The sequence below is a fragment of the Rhinolophus ferrumequinum genome, chromosome 15 (genome assembly GCF_004115265.2).
Source record: "Rhinolophus ferrumequinum isolate MPI-CBG mRhiFer1 chromosome 15, mRhiFer1_v1.p, whole genome shotgun sequence".
NCBI classification, from domain to species: domain Eukaryota; kingdom Metazoa; phylum Chordata; class Mammalia; order Chiroptera; family Rhinolophidae; genus Rhinolophus; species Rhinolophus ferrumequinum.
This window is the reverse complement of record NC_046298.1, coordinates 42,929,523-42,945,632: the sequence shown is the minus strand read 5'-3', so window position 1 is coordinate 42,945,632 and position 16,110 is coordinate 42,929,523. Positions and strand designations below refer to the sequence as shown.

Here is a 16,110-nt window from a genome sequence, read left to right as displayed (position 1 = left end):
GTTTTAAAACATCCCATTAAATAAAAGTTCTCTGGTTACTGATCATGGTTTTTCCATTGACTTTTTTTAAAATGTATCACTTTTAATGCATGAAGTCTGATTTTTAGATGTTAGTGACTTACTTTTTAAAAGTTTGTTTTAAGCACTGTGAGCCAAACCAATCAAGTGTGTGGCCTAGATTTTTCTTTAGGCTGCCACTGCAAACCCTGGTTTATAAGTGATTTTGAGATCGCTGAGAGAACATCAGAAAGACTGGGGGCAGGGGACACTGGATTTCCCTACCTCCAATTAATATGTCTTTATAACTCCAACGCAGTGTTCTAGGACCTTCCAATCTTGGCAAATTTGTGAACTGACAGCACCCGAAGAAGAAAGAAAACTGGGCTCACTCACTGGGCTCACTCTCCCCCCTTTCTGAAGCCCATCAACTCCACCTTATTCTTCAAGTCTCAGATTGAAGTCGTTTCCTCAGGGTGGCCTCCCACTTTGGTCTGAGTCCTCATTCTTTGATAAAAACAGGCAACATTTAGAATGCTAGGCAACATTGTAAAGCACTTTAAACATGTTAACTCACTTGATCCTCCACAACGCCTTATGAGTAGGTTATCGTTACTCTAAACTAAGGCATAGGGAATTACATAGCTAGTAAATGGCAGATTTAAGAATCAAATCCAGACAATTGGATAAATGACATCTTCATAGCACTCCACCAGAGTGCTATGAAGTTCTGTATTGGTATCACCATTTTATATGTGAGCCCTTTGAAGGCAGGGACTCTGGCTAGTTACTCAGTCTGGCAAATGGCCCACAATAAATACGTGTTAATAAATAAATGAAAAAATCCAATGCTAAACAAAGGGGATGATGGCAGGCACTGGACATGGTAGCTAAAAAAACCTGGTCCTTGATGGATAACTAACTCCTACCTCTCCGATGTCTCTTCTTCCAGGAAGCCCTCCCTGATCCCCCAGGCTGGATCAGGCACCCCTTCTAGGCTCCCACAACCCCTCTGGGTCCTCCATCCAAGCCCTGACGACTGTCTAGTGATAGGTCTTTTTCTCCCACCGGACTGTGATCCCTGAGAGGACAGAGCCGGGACTATTTCAGTCACCAATGATGTCCCCAGCACAGGTACAGGCACAAGGCAGGGACTCCAGCAGGGCTCCCCTAGATGAACGAACAGAACCATGAAGGAAGGCCTTCCATCTCTGCAGCTATTTCCAGTGCGCAAGAGGGTGGGTGTCAGCTGAGCAAGCCAACCACAGGAAGCAGGCTTCCCTGGGGGCAGCCGCCCCCGCGCACCCGGCTAGCCTCCACTCCAGGATAAATAAACAACCGAGTGAACAATTAGCCTACAGAAAGAAGTGCCGACTACCGGTCTGGGCAGCTGTCAAGCTTTCCCAAGCAGTGCCCTAGCGGCCCCAGTGACTAGGACTGGAGGTCACACCAACCAGAGAGCACGAGTAGTAGGTACGAGAGTCCTGGGGATCCGGACCAGCACGAGAGAGATGTACAGGCAGAAGAAATCCACAAAAGTCTATTTAAAAAAAGGGTGGAAATTCTTCATTCCTCAGAATCAGGAAAAATCAGAGAGAAGGTGGGGATCAGGTCTGCGCTTGACCAAGGCGTTGGTGAGCTCACAGCGCCGCCTACAAACCGAACTGAGGAAGCTGCAGCTAGCTGATGCTGCAGGGGATGTCAGAGAGCAGTGAACTCTTCCTCCATTGGCCAGAAGGGCAGCCAATCAGGAGGAAGGAACAGGAGGCGGGGATGCTCGGATTCACTGCGTGGTCCCAGCTCCTGGTCAGTGCTTGACACGTAGTGTGCACGCACTAAATATCCGATGGAAGACTGGATGATGAACCTTTCAATTTCTGTAAACTTTAAAAACTGAAATACAGCGCATACCGAGAAGTGCATAAATCACAGGTGTACAGCACAACAAATATCCACAAAGAGAGCACAGACCTATACCCAGCAGCCAGATTAAGAAACAATATGACCAATGGCTCAGAAGCCGCCTTTCCCGGTGTCCCCTTCCAGTCACTGCCCTCCCCAAAAAGGAGAACCGCTATCCTGATTTCTAAGACAGTAGATTAATTTTGCCTGTTTTTATACTTTATATAAATGGAATTAGACATGTGGCCTCTTTTGATCAACATTGTTTATCAGATTTGTCCACGTTACTGTGTGTAGCTATAGATCATTCATTCTCAGTGCTATATACTACTCCACTGTGTGAATGAACCACAATGTGTTTATCTATTCTACTGTTGGTGAGCATCTGCTTGCCTATTATGAATAATGCTGCTATGACCAGTCTAGAACATATCTTTTGGTAAACATATGTGCTCATGTCTGCTACATATGACCCCAGAGAGAAATTGCTGGGTGTGCATGTGTTCACTTTCTTTAACCAGTTTCCCAAAGTGGATATACCAATTTACATCCCATAGACATGTATAAGAATTTCAGCTGCTCCACGTTTTCCCAAGCACTTGATATTGCCTGTCTTTTTTTTTTTTAATTTTTATTGGAGAACAGTGTGTTTTTCCAGGACTCATTAGCTCCATGTCAAGTCATTGTTTTCAATCTAGTTGTGGAGGGCACAGCTCACTGGCCTATGTGATAATCTAACCAGCAACCTTGTTAAGAGCACCGTGCTCTAACCAACTGAGTTAACCGGCTGCCCCTCTTGCCAAATTTTTTTTTTAATTTTTGTTGGGGAATATGGGGAGCAGTGTGTTTTTCCAGGACCTATCAGCTCCAAGTCAAGTTGTTGTTTTGTTTTGTTTTTCAATCTAATTGTGGAGGGCGCAGCTCAGCTCCAAGTCAAGTCATTTCACTCTAGTTGTGGAAGGTGTAGCTCACTGGCCCATGTGGGAATCAAACCGGCGACCTGGGTGTGATGAGCTCTGCGCTCTAACCAACTGAGCCATCCGGCCGCCTCTCTTTGCCCATTTTTTGATGAGTTGTTGAGTTGTAGTTCTTCATGTACTCTGGATAATAATCCCTTACCAGATATGTGTTTGCAAAGATTTTCTCCCATTCTCTGGCTTGTCTTGTCACTCTTGATAGTCCTTTGATGCAAAATTAAAGTTTTTAATTTTTATGTTCAATTTACATTTTTTGTTGTTGCTTATGCTTTTGGGATCACATAACTTTTAAAAGAAATATACTCTTTACTAACAATTGTCACCACAATAAACTTTAATTTAAAAGAAAAGAAATATATGACAGAAATTAAGTGGTCAAACTTAATATCACCAAGGATGAAACCAACCAACATCACATGCCCCCAGCCGGATACTCTAAGAAGGACACGGCATCACTTATGTGATATTCCTGACAAAAAATGTCAAACCTGGATCTAATCATGTAGAAACATGGACTCTTAGAAAATGCCAACCTCTTGAAATACTAACAAGACAAGGGAACTGTTCCAGATTTAATAAGGCTAAAGGAACGTGACAGTTAAATACAACCTATGATTCTGGATTCAATTGAACAGAAATCAGATTTGTGTACCAATTGTTCCAGATCCTGGAACAGAAAAAAAAATCTATAAGGAATATTACTGAGATGATCAGGGATATTTTTATATGGACCTATATTAGATAGTAGTGTAGTATTAATATTTTTCGCCTTTTAAAAAAGTGCTTATTTATGTCAATTACAGTTGATACTCAATATTATTTTATATTAGTTTCAGGTGTGTAGCACCTGAATGTTAAACATTTATATAGCTTATGCAATGATCCCTCGATTAGTCTAGTACCCACCTGGCAATATACATAGTTGTTGAGACATTATTGACCATATTCTCTATTGCTGTACTTTACATACCTGTGACTATTTTGTAACTACCAATTTGTACTGATTTTTTTATTAGTTTCAGGCGTACAAAGCAACATAATAGTTAGACATTTAAACCCCTCATAAAGTGATAACCCACCTTCCAAGCTACTACCCCTCTGACATCTTATATAGCTGTTATAATACCATCGACTTTCTTCTCTATGTTGTACTCCACATCCTGTGACTATATATACCTATATATTTAGTTATAGTTGACATTCATATTATCCTACTTCAGCTTCAGGTGTATAGCGCATTGGTCAGGCATCTACATAGTCTATGACGCGATCCCCTGATAAGTCCAGTGCCCATCTGACACCTTACATGATCTTTGCAACATTGTTGATTATATTCCCCATACTGTATTAACTACCAATTTGTATTTCTTAGTGCCTTCACCTTCTTCACCCTGCCCCCAACCCCATTCCCATCTATCACCCCTGACAGATCTAGTGCCTATCTGATGCCATACCTAGTTATTACAGTATTGTTAACTATATTCCTTATGCTATACCCTACATCGCCATGACTACTGTATAACAACCCATTGTACTTCTTAATCCCTTCCCCTTTCACCTGTCCTTAACCCCTCTCCCATCATAAAAAAGTCCCTCTAAGATTCCTTGTAATACTGGTTTGGTGGTGATGACCTCCTTCAGTTTCTTTCTTCTCTGGGGAGCTCCTTATCTGTCCCTCAATTCGAAATGACAGCCTTTGCTGGGTAGAAACAATCTTGGTTGTATGTTGTTGCTTTTTCATCACTTGGAGTATTTTTCTGCCACTCCCTTCTTGCCTGCAAAGTTTCTGTTGAGAAATCAGCTTGACAGTCTTATGGGGGGCTCCCTTATAGGTAATTAACTGCTTTTCTCTTGCTGCTTTAAGATTCTCTCTTTGTTTTCAATCTTTGGCATTTTAATTATGATGTGTCACGGTGTTGGCCTCTTTGGATTATCTTGTTTGTGACTCTCTGTGCTTCCTGGGCTTATATGTCCATTTCCTTCACCAGGTTAGGGAAGTTTTCTGTCATTATTTCTTCAAATAGGTTTTCAATTCCTTGCTGTCTCACTTCTCCTTCTGGTACCCCTATAATGTGACTGTTGGTACACTTGATATTGTCCTAGAGGCCCCTTAACCTCTCCTCAATTGTTTGGGTTCTTTTTTCTTTTCCTGTTCTGGTTGGGTGTTTTCTGCTACCTTATCTTCTACATTGCTGGTTGGATCCTCTACTTCATCTAATCTACTGTTGATTCCCTGTAATATAGTCTTTGTTTCCATTATTGTATCCTTTATTTCTGACTGTTTGTTCTTTTTTATGGTTTCCATCTCATTTTTATGAGATCACTGAGCATTCTTATAACCAGTGTTGGAACTCTGCGTCTGATAGATTGCTTATCTCCGTTTCACTTAGTTCTTTTGCTGGAGCTTTGTTCTGTTCTTTTGTTGGGACATGTTTCTTTGTCTCCCCATTTTGGCTGCCTCCCTGTGTTTGTTTCTATGTATTAGGTAGGGCTGTTACATCTTCCAATCTTAGTAGAGTGGCCTTATGTAGTAGGTGTGCTGTGGAGTTCAGTGCCACAGTCTTTCTGGTGATCTGAGCCACGCACTCCAGGTGAGTCCCTTGTTTGGGTTGTGTGTGCCCTCCTCGTGTAGTTGAGCCTTGGTTGATAATTGCACATCAATGTGAGGGACTGATTCTTAGGCTCACTGATTATGAGGATTGGCCTTGACTATAGTGGAAGAGCTGTTGGCAGGGGCTGATCCTACAGAGCAAGATCTGCCAGTGTAGTATTACTATTTAAATTTCCTGAATGTATCATTGTATGTTTATGGAGGAGACGTCTTTGTTCTTAAGAGGAATGTTGAAGCATGAAGCCTTTTGGGATGAAATAGCATGATATTTGCAACTCACTTAAAATGGTTCAAATAAATATAGAGAGAGTAAATGTGGCAAGATATCAACAATTAGTGAATCAAGATGAATAATACATTGGAGTTCATTGTGCTAATACTACAACTTTTTGTAGATATGAAAACTTTCTATGCAAAAAGTTGGAGAGATAAATAAAAAGAAAAATCAAATGACACACTGTATACGTGTCACTCTGCATCTCCCTTTGTTTCTTCAACAACATGTCCTAGGGATCGTCCAAGTCAATGCACAGAGATCTTGCTCACTCATCGTAACTCTCGTTGCATAATATTTTATGTGACTGCATGTGATTGAGTTTTCCTCTATTGATGCATATTTTGTCTCTTTCCAATTTTTCCCTATAACAAGCATGCTGTAATGACATGGCAAAGGAGAGAATCTTTCCAGGGTCCATACTCATACTAAAGTGCTGGGACTAGTCCTTTCCGTCTATTTCTGTGGAATGTCACCTCAGGCTCCAACCACCCAGGCTGTGAGATTCCTGGGGGCAGAGACAAAGTCTGTGCCCCTGCTTGAGCACTCTGCCTGCCTTGCCTTCCCCAGCCCCCACCTACGATAATCATTGCTTGGTTAATTTCCACTCATCTTCGGATCTCGGCTCAAATGCCACTCCCTCTGGGAGGTTTGTCCCTAAGTCTTCACCTAGACTAGGTGCCTCCGCTATAAGCAATTGTAGTAGTCAGGTTTCAGGATAGACTGCAATGATTCTAACCTGGTATTCATATCCCCTCCTACACTGGATAGGGCTGATTTGTGTACCTGTAGGACATTGCGGAAATAACAGGGTGTGACTTCTGACTCCCAAAATGCTCATATGCTACTGTCCGTCTTCCACAGAGAAACACTCAAGGTATTTTAAACAAAGCACTAAGTGAGCACCGAAAGACAGTTACATTTCTAGCTCCCCCAAACGCAGTTTCTTATTTAAAACTACTATTCCCAGCATGCCCTTCTTTCCTTGAAAGTGGTGCGGGGGCGGGGGGCGGGGGAAGGAAGGGTCTACTAGAACTACATTTCCCAGAATGTAACGCCCAACGTGCATTTCGGGAATTGTAGTCTTCTGAAGAAGTGCACCGACAACTCCCGGCATGCATTTGGAGCATGACCCGTCTGGTGGGAAACGGACAGGAGCGCGCCAGCATGTTGGAAGAATGATCGTGTCTTCCACTGGCCTGCCGCCCGAACGAGCAAACCCATTCTTGGGACTACAATTCCCAGCGGGAAGTGCGCGATAGGGCAAGAGGGTTCCTCTGCCGGAAGTCCGCTCTAGCCCTGGGTCCTCCAACTGCTTCCAGAGCCGGAGCCGCCCAGTCGCCGCGGGACCGGGCCAGCTGGGGTCCGGACGGGGGTCGCCATGGTAACGGGGCCGCGCTCACGCTGGGGACAGGAGGAGGGTGGGTCCACGTGCAGATACTGGAGGCTCGGCTGGGTACTGACAGTCGCCCCCCGCTGCTGTGGCAATGGTCTGGGCCGGGCGCGGGCTCTCGGGATTGGGACCGGTCACAGGCCAGAAAGGGGGGAACTGAATGGTAATTCTGGGCGCGGGGGGGTGTACCCGAGACTGGAGGCTAGGGACATTGAGATCAGGTGTCAAGGGGAGAGGGTTGTGCGGGTGGGAGGACATTGGTGATGATTGGGGGGCTTTGAAAACGGAGGCAACTGACAAAGCAGGGTCTCGGAGGTGGGGAGAAGGAATTGGAGGTGGGATGGAGGTGTCCTGAGATGAGGGCTCTCTAGGAGTGTAGCAGGAGCGTGGGAGAAGAATAAGAGACATAGGGATAGAGAGAAGGGGTCTCTAGAGGCAGGAAGCTGGCATTACAGGCGGGAGAGGGGGTGTTGAAAACGAGCGAGATACTGCTGATGAGAGATAATCCCAGGGGAAGAGACTGGACAGTGGAGACGGGAAGTAGACAACTGTAGGGAATGGGTTTAGAGTCGGGGAAAGTGCTGCAAAGGGGGAAGAAGGCTTGGAGGTAGGGAGTGGATACTAGAAATGAATGGGGCGCAATGGAACAGGTCTTTCCAAGGAGAGCTGAGTTGGGGGGGTCGGATTAGGCATGGAAATGAGAGATGGCGTTTGTGGAGCAAGGACGGGCCATTGGATTTAGCACCCGTCCCCGGGTATGGCTTTTGAACCATAAGAAAGGATTTCTTTGGGCAGGAAGTAGGGAAAAAGAGATGAATGGGGGGTGGTGTCAGAACAGCTTTGCCTCAGCTCCAATAGGTTTGCTTCCTGGTCTCCTTCCTGTATGCCCATATATCCCGGCTCTACCCCTAGGCTGTGGCTGCCTGAGGTGGGTCCCACCCACCTCCACCCCAAGCCCTTTCCCTTCCTGACCAGCACCCCTGCCCTGCTAGGAAGTGGTTTTCCCTAGCCTCAGCAGAAGGGATTCTGGAAGGAAAGTGCAATATCCTGTTCCCAGCCAGCTTGATTGGTTGGGGTTAGGGGAGAGAGTATATGGAGAAAGGCTTAGGAAAGAGAATGGTCTTTCATGAAAGGGTGGAGACTCCCACAAGGCAGGGGTAAGGGGGTTCAGAACAAAGCCATTGGACTCCCAGCTCTGCTTGCTGACTGTGAGACTTCTTCTCTGAGCCTCAGTTTCTTCATCTATAAAATGGGCATAAAGCATGCCTGTCTCAACCAGAACTGGGCTCAAAGGCAGCCTTCCTAGCTGGGCCATGATTTTCTCAAAGTCAAATGATGATGAATTATAATACGAAGAACTAATACTAACGAGTATATGTCACTTAGTATGGGCTAGTCACTATACTACACCCCTTATGTTTATTAAGCTGTGCAACGGTCTTATGAGGGAAGGACTCTCATTATGTCTGTTATACAGAAGGGGAAACTAAGGTCCAGAAAGGTTAAGTGGCTTCCCATGAACACAGTGAGCAGTGCCAAGATTCATTCAGACTCTAGAGTTTGTGTTCTTAATGTCCCTCAATCATAATAATAGCTAATTTTATTGAATGCTTGATAGGTAGTAGGCACCCTGCTAAGCAAGCACTCCTGGCATTAACTCCTTCAGTTTTCTTAGTAGCCCTGTGACGGTTGACCTGGCATTTTAGAATCATACAAACAATTTTCCTAGTAATCATAGTGGACACTGTGTATTATCTGAACCAGGCACTACTCTGGGTACTTCTCAGATGTTGTTTGTTCCTCATCACACCCTTATATGGCCCTATTTTTTAGGTGGATAAACTGAGGCACTAAGCAGTCAAGTCACTTAGGAAGCAGCAGATGCTTTGGAAAACAGTTTAGCAGTTCCTGGAAAAGTTACACGTAGAACCCAACAAGTCCACTCCTAGATGTCTACCCAAGAGAAATGAAAACATGTCCACATAAAAACGTATACACAAGTGATCTTAGCAGTATTCTCAGAATCACCAAAAAGTGGAAACAGCCCAAATGTCCATCAGCTGATGGAAAGATAAACCAAACGAGATTTATCCGTACAGTGGAATATTATGCAGCCATAAAAAGAAATGAAGTGCTGATATATACTACTACATGGATGAACCTTGAAAACATTATGCTGAGTGAAAGAAGCCAGGCACAAAAGGCCATATATGGTGTATTCCACTTATATGAAATGTCCAGAACAGGCAAATCCACAGAGACAGAGAGATTAGTGGTTGTTAGGGGCTGGGAGGAGGGAAAGTGACTGCTACTTAGTCGGGGTTTCTTTTTGGGGTGATGAAAATATTCTGGAATTAGATAGTGATGTTTTTTGCACAATTGTATGAATATATTAAAAACCACTTAACTGTACACATTTTAGGTGAATTTTATGGTATGTGAATTATATCTCAATTTTTAAAAAGTAAAAAGAAATAAAGAAGTTGGCATTACCGGACTCAGGCCAAAGAATGACACTCAGTTACTGGGTGCCTGCTATGTTATCAGCCACTGGACTCATTTTATAAACTTGTTTTGCCATTGGGGGAACTGAGGCGTAGAGGGGTGGATCTTTTGTCCAAGGTCAGGCAGACAAGAAGGGGTGCAGCCTTGGGACTCAGGGCCCTGGAGCTGAGTGGAGTTGACCACTTGGTGGAAGAGAAATCACTCTACAGAGGGTACTGGAGGGACCTGGGACGGGAGCACGTGGTCAGGTCGGCCTGGCTGGGCTCTGGGGAAGGCAGGCAGCAGGGAGGCTTGGACCCTATCTCCCTGGTGGCGATGGGTGGGGCTGTTGGGTGTAGCATTGGCCCTCCCTCCCTGCCGCTCTCACTTCCTCCTCCTGCTGCCCCCAGATCCGCTTCATCCTTATCCAGAACAGGGCGGGCAAGACGCGCCTGGCCAAGTGGTACATGCAATTTGATGATGATGAGAAACAGAAGTTGATCGAGGAAGTGCACGCTGTGGTCACTGTCCGAGATGCCAAACACACCAACTTTGTAGAGGTGATGCTCCCCCACCCACCCCATGCCTCCCACAATCCCCTGCTTCCTTTCCAGCCTCCTGCCCAACCTCTGATTGCAGTAACCCCTCAGACCCCTCCTTCCTTCCAGCATTCATTCATTCATTCATTCATTCACTTAACACACTTTTAGCTTGCCGTCTTCCTTCCCTGTTGGGAGTACTTTGCATTGTGAAAATTTTCAGACATACAGATTAGAACAATGAGAGAGAAGTTGTTTGAAAATGTATACACCCACTGCCTACATTTAGTCAGTATTAACATTTTGCCTTTTTTTTTTGTTCTACCTTTTTGTGGCTGACGAATTGTTTTCTGGTGCCTTTTTAAAAATTACTATAAAAATGTTCAAACACACAAGAGAAGAGACAATGGTATAATGAACTACCCCCTTGCTGTAGTGTTTTAAATTTATTTACAGAGATCGTGTAATTTCATCCCTAAATATTTCCGGATATGTCTCAGAAAATGAAGACATCTCCTTATATTATCCCAGTATCATTATCAAACCTGATAAAATTCATCATTCTCCTTAATGTCACTCTAATGCCCAATCAATATTTAAATTTCCCCCTAATCTTCAAAGCTTATTGTTCAAAGCCAGTCAAGGATCTTGCATTGCTTTGGTTGGTTTGTCTCTTTGGTCTCTTTTCATCGAGAAGTCTCCACTTTTAATTCCCATGGTGTTAGCCTGTTCAAGAGACCAGGCTGATTGTCCTGTAGCATTCAGCAAATATTTATCGAGGGCCTGCTGTGTGCCAGGCACTGTTCTAGGCACTGGGGATGCTTCCGGGAATTGCCCTGTCCTCAGAGCTGATGATAAAGACACAGTATATAGGGTGTTGCTAGGTACCCCAGAGCAAAAAGAAGCAGCTGTGGCAGATGGAAGTGCTGGGGTGTGTGCACTGGGGTTGGAATGCAGATTTAAGTGGCTTGATGAGGAAGTCTTCATTGAAGAGGTGACATTTGAGCCAACACCTGAAGGAGTTGAAGAAAAGATGATATCTGAGAGGAACGTTCCAAGCCCAGGGAACTGGCAAGTGCAAAGGCTGTGAGGTAGGAACATACTGGGGAATTTCTGGAATGGCAAGAAGGCCAGCGTGCCTGCTGTGGAGTAAGGCAGGGAGGCGGAGGGGAGGAAAGGAAGAGGAGAGGTCAAAGAGATTACAAGGGCAGATGGCGCAGGGCCTCGTGGGCCATGGTGAGGACTTGGGCTCTTACTGACTGAGGTGACAGCCATGGAGGCTTTTGAGCAGAAGAGGGATGTGGGCTGACGTAGGGATCCCTCCACAGGGGGCAAGCGCAGGAGGCCACAGCCATGGTCTAGGTGAGAGATGCTGGTGAACTAGCATGGAAGCAGTGGGGGTGGCAAGAAGAGTTTTAGAGGTAGAGCCAGCCAGAGGACTAGGGATGAGTTGTGGAGTGTGACAGAAAGTGGGGCCACCGATAGGGTGGCACTGTCATTTTCTAAGATGGATCAGAGTTTGGAAAGAGCAGGTTGAAGTGAAGATCAGGAGTGAGGTGTCTGTTCCCCTCCCGGTGCAGGTGTCCAGGAGGAAGCGACAAGTCAGAGTTCAGGGAGAGGGTTGGGCAAGGATATGGTGTCATGGAAGTTTCTGCACATATATGGCAGCCACAGCCACAGGACTCGGGGGTGGTGGTGGGGGTGGACAGACAGAACAAAGAAGAGAAGGGAGGCCACATCTAGAGGTAGGAGTGGGAGATAGAGGAAAAGCAGGAGATTTGGGGGTCCCAGCAGCCAAGGGCAAAGTGTTTCCAGGAGGAAGACGAGACTGGCCCCTGGAGACAGTGAGCAGAGTCACTGGTGGCCTTGCCAAGAGCAGTCCGGTGTGGCGAGAGCTGAATGGAGCAGGGACGTTAGGATGCCCACTCTTATGGGGCTTCCTGCTGCCAGCACAGTTTCAGGTCCTACCCTGAGTGCTGGGAATGACAACGTCTGAGGGGCCGGGAGGAAGTCAGGGAGGCCCAAACAGACGAGCAGCTGGAGAGGCCAGCTGGTCAGAATGTCACAAGGATCTGACGCACAGATCCTCCTGAGCCAGGCCCACTCATTTACCTGTTCATTCGTGCGTTTATTTACCACCCATTCCTCTGTGGCCAACCCTGTGCTCAGCTCACAGTGGGGGTAGAGACAACCCAGTGAGGGACACAGACCTGTCCCCAGACAGTGGCAACCCAGAGTGGGCAGGGCTGGGATGGAGCGGCCTGGCAGGAGGAGGGCACCTGACCCAGCCTGAAGGTCAGGGAGGGCTTCCTGGAGGAGGGGATGCAGTGGGGAACAAGAGAGAATCAGTCCCTCCCCCAACAAACTGGGGAGTATCAGGAGGGAGAGACATCAAATAATGTCTCTGATGAGATTACAGTCAGAGCAGGCTTCCTGGAGCAGGAGACTTGTGAGGGGAAACAAAGGGCTGAGTAGCTAGCCAGAAAGCCCAGCCATCCATACTTCTCATTTATTCATTAATGCGTATTTCTTAGCACCTGTATTAGTTTCCTGTTGCTGCTATAACAAATTACCGCAAACTTAGTGGCTTAAAAACCACGCAAATTTGTCTTACAGTTCTTGAGATCAGATGTCCAAAATGGGTCAGCAGGGCTACTGTACTCCTTCTGGAGACTCTAGGGAAGAATCCGTTTCCTTGCCTTTTTCCGGCTTCTAGAGGCCGCCTGCATTCCTCAGCTCGTGGCCCCTTGTCATCAAAGCCAGCAGCGTAACATCCAGAAATCTCTCTCTGATCCACACTGCCCTGCCTTCCTCTTTCTCTTATAAGGACACTTGTGACTACAGTGGGCCCATCCACACGGTCCAGGATCGTCTCCCCATCTCAGGATGCTTAATTGAAACTCATCTGCAAAGTCCCTTTTGCCACATGAGGTCACGTGTGCACAAGTTCCAGGGATTAGGATGTGGACGTCCCTGGGGGTGAGGGGATGGAGACATTCTGTCTACTGACGTACCTTTTCAGTGTCCAGCCCTGTGCAGGGCAATGCTGGGGACATTGGTGACAGCCCCAGCCTTCCGTCCTGGGGCTCACAGCCCAATGGGGAGACAGAGCCTTCCCTAGACAGTGACACCTGCAGTGGTCAGGGCTGGGACAGGGCCTAGTGGCCAGAGGAGTTTAGAAGAAACCTCCCCAGCCTACGGGAAGAGACTTACCTGCAAGTATGTAGCTGAAGCCATGCGGCTCTGGGCCTGACCCCTGAGAAGCCAGGAAACTGAAAACAGAGGCATAGGAAGGCGTGAGGAGGGTGTTAGCCGGAGAGGCAGAATTTCGAGAACAGAAGAGTACTGCTCAGGGTCAGAGGCGGCCAAGGCCACACCAGTTGTGACAGCTGGTTTGTAACATCTCCAGGTAAAGTCTTCCTGCCCTGGGCCTTCCATCTGGAACCTTCTCTGGCAGAACAGGTGCCTTCAGACATTTGATCACTATCTGTATCGGTTAAACAAAAGAGTCTGCACCGTGATATACGCTTATTAATCCATGGATGATGTACAGGCATTACTGGAGTCATGTTAGAAAACATACTCGAGGTATAAAATGAACAAAAGGATGAGCTGGGGGAAAAAAAGCACAAAAATCAAGGACTAATGTTGGCTTTGCCGTTGCTACCAGGTGGCTCCACATACGTGCCAGACCTAGAGCTGGGTTTTTTAGATTTTGGCCGATGACGTGGTGCTTGGCCAGCCAGTATGCATATCTATGTCTGTATCTGTCTGTCTCTCTTGTCTACTTCCACACACATATAAAACTAGAGTCTGCATCCCCAGTCCACTCATTTTTATCCCTGGGTTATGTGAATGTGTTACTGTAGTAATGTTTATATTACCGTTCCGTTAAGGGCAACGCTGGAATTGTCTTGGTGACATATGGTGACTCGAGACTGCCCAGCACAGAGCCTGCGCCACGGTTCGTGCTCAGGCAGTATTTGTGGAATGAATGAATGCATTGCTTACATTTTGACTCTCTCCTGAGGCACTAGGGAGCCATGAAAGGTGGATGGATGCCATGGAACATACCAGGCTCCCTCTCGGCTCTGGGCTTTTGTACAAATTGTTCCCTCTGCCTGGAACCCTCCTGCCCATTCATTCCTGCTCATCCTCCAGAGGTCAGCTCAGACGCCCCCCCCGGGAGCCTTCCTGGACCCCCAGGCAGAATTAGCTCTTCACTCTGGGGATGTCTGAGGATAACTCGCCCATGGACTGTGAGCCCCAGGAGGGGAGAGCCAGGCGCATCTCGGTCGCACAGGGCCAGACACAGAGCAGGGCCTCAGGGACCAAGACAGGAATGAAGAACTAAATAATTTGGCCCCCTCTGCCCCGCACGTGGGGTCCTGGGCACACCCCGAGCCTGACAGCCTCTCTTTCCCCACAGTTCCGGAACTTTAAGATCATTTACCGACGCTATGCCGGCCTCTACTTCTGCATCTGCGTGGACGTCAACGACAACAATCTGGCCTATCTGGAGGCCATCCACAACTTCGTGGAGGTGTGTGTGGCGGTGGGGAGGGGCTCCGAGTCTCCCGCGGGTACTCGGCTCCTCTCTCTGGATGCACAGACCTTCCTCACCCTCCCCTTGCGGTGGAGTGACTGTCTTTCTCTGCCCCGCTCACTTTTCTTCTCGTCTGTCTCCTTGTATGGACTCCAGCCCACTACTGTCTCTGTGCCGCTCTCTGTCTGTCTCCATCTCTGTCCCCCTCTGACCATGCCTCTCTCTGTTCGTCTCTCTCCCTCTGCCTTAGTCTGTCTTTTTTGCCATCTTTTTCTGGCGTCATCTGATGACCTGCATTCTTATTTCTCTCTATGTATTTCTCACCATCTGTCCCTCCTTCTCTCCCTCCCCCTTCCCTCCTCCCTCCTCCCCCACCACCCACATCTTCTTGCTGTCTCTCTCTGATGACCTCTGTTCCTGTTTCTGTGTGTCTGTCTCCCTGCCCATCTCTTACCGTCTCCGTCTCCCTCTCCCAGGTCTTAAATGAATATTTCCACAATGTCTGTGAACTGGACCTGGTGTTCAACTTCTACAAGGTGGGCTCCTGGTGAAGACGAGGATGAGGAAGCCAGAGGGGGGGGCAGGAGGGTGGGCTGTAACCTGACCCAGTGCCTCCGTGGGTGTGTCCATTTCCTGGCTCCAGGCCTCAGAGCCCCCAGCTTCCGAGGTTCAGACCGGCAGCCGGGCCTCTTCCCTCACACCAGGCTCTCCCCTTGACCTCCCTTCACTCAGGTTTACACGGTCGTGGATGAAATGTTCCTGGCCGGTGAGATCCGTGAGACCAGCCAGACGAAGGTGCTGAAACAGCTGTTGATGCTGCAGTCCCTGGAGTGAGGGCGGGCAGCCCCTCCGGCCCCGGCCCTCCCCGGACTTGCCTGCTCGCTTCCCCTTTCCAGGCCTGGGGTCCACCCCAGCAGCCCCCTCCCTCACCTGCCCAGGAGGAAGGCACCCAGCTGGGTCTGGGCCACAAGGGAGGAGACTGCACCCCACTGCCTCTGGGCCCCAGCTGCGGGCGGAGGCCACCTTGAGTGTACCGAGTCATCGTGCCGTTGTCATGTGACGCCGTGAGTGTGTGTGCGTGGAGTCCCAATAAACCTGTGGTCCCAACCTGGCCTTGTGTGTTTGAGCCCTTGCCTATGTTCCCTGGGAGCTATGGGCGCTCAGGATGCCCTGCCATCAGTGACTCAGTCAGTCAGTCAACAGACACTTCCCTTTGTGCTGAACAAGGTGGGCACCCAGGTGCATTCACACTTGCTGCTGCCCATATAGGACCCCCAAGACTGGAAGGGGTGACAAATTTTGACACTGAGCACCTGCTATTAAAATGATAGTCATTCCTAGCTAATGCTTAATAGCCCTGAGTATTTCCCAGGCGTTATTCTAAGCG

General features: G+C 47.6%; 1 protein-coding gene across 1 annotated transcript; it reads left to right on the top strand.

Annotated features, from left to right (window-relative positions):
* Positions 1–6,946: 6,946 nt before the first annotated feature.
* On the top strand, positions 6,947–15,834 carry AP2S1 (adaptor related protein complex 2 subunit sigma 1). Its single transcript, XM_033129531.1, has 5 exons — positions 6,947–7,145; positions 10,049–10,198; positions 14,607–14,720; positions 15,200–15,259; positions 15,456–15,834. The coding sequence occupies exons 1-5, from the start codon at positions 7,143–7,145 to the stop codon at positions 15,555–15,557; spliced, it is 429 nt and encodes a 142-aa protein (XP_032985422.1). The 5' UTR covers positions 6,947–7,142; the 3' UTR covers positions 15,558–15,834.
* Positions 15,835–16,110: the final 276 nt, after the last annotated feature.

What these genes read in the sequence shown, in the direction of transcription:
- AP2S1 (XM_033129531.1), top strand. An exon ending in AACACACCAACTTTGTAGAG is followed by an intron (nt 10,199 to 14,606) that starts GTGATGCTCCCC and finishes CTTTCCCCACAG; the next exon opens with TTCCGGAACTTTAAGATCAT. An exon ending in TGGTGTTCAACTTCTACAAG is followed by an intron (nt 15,260 to 15,455) that starts GTGGGCTCCTGG and finishes CCCTTCACTCAG; the next exon opens with GTTTACACGGTCGTGGATGA.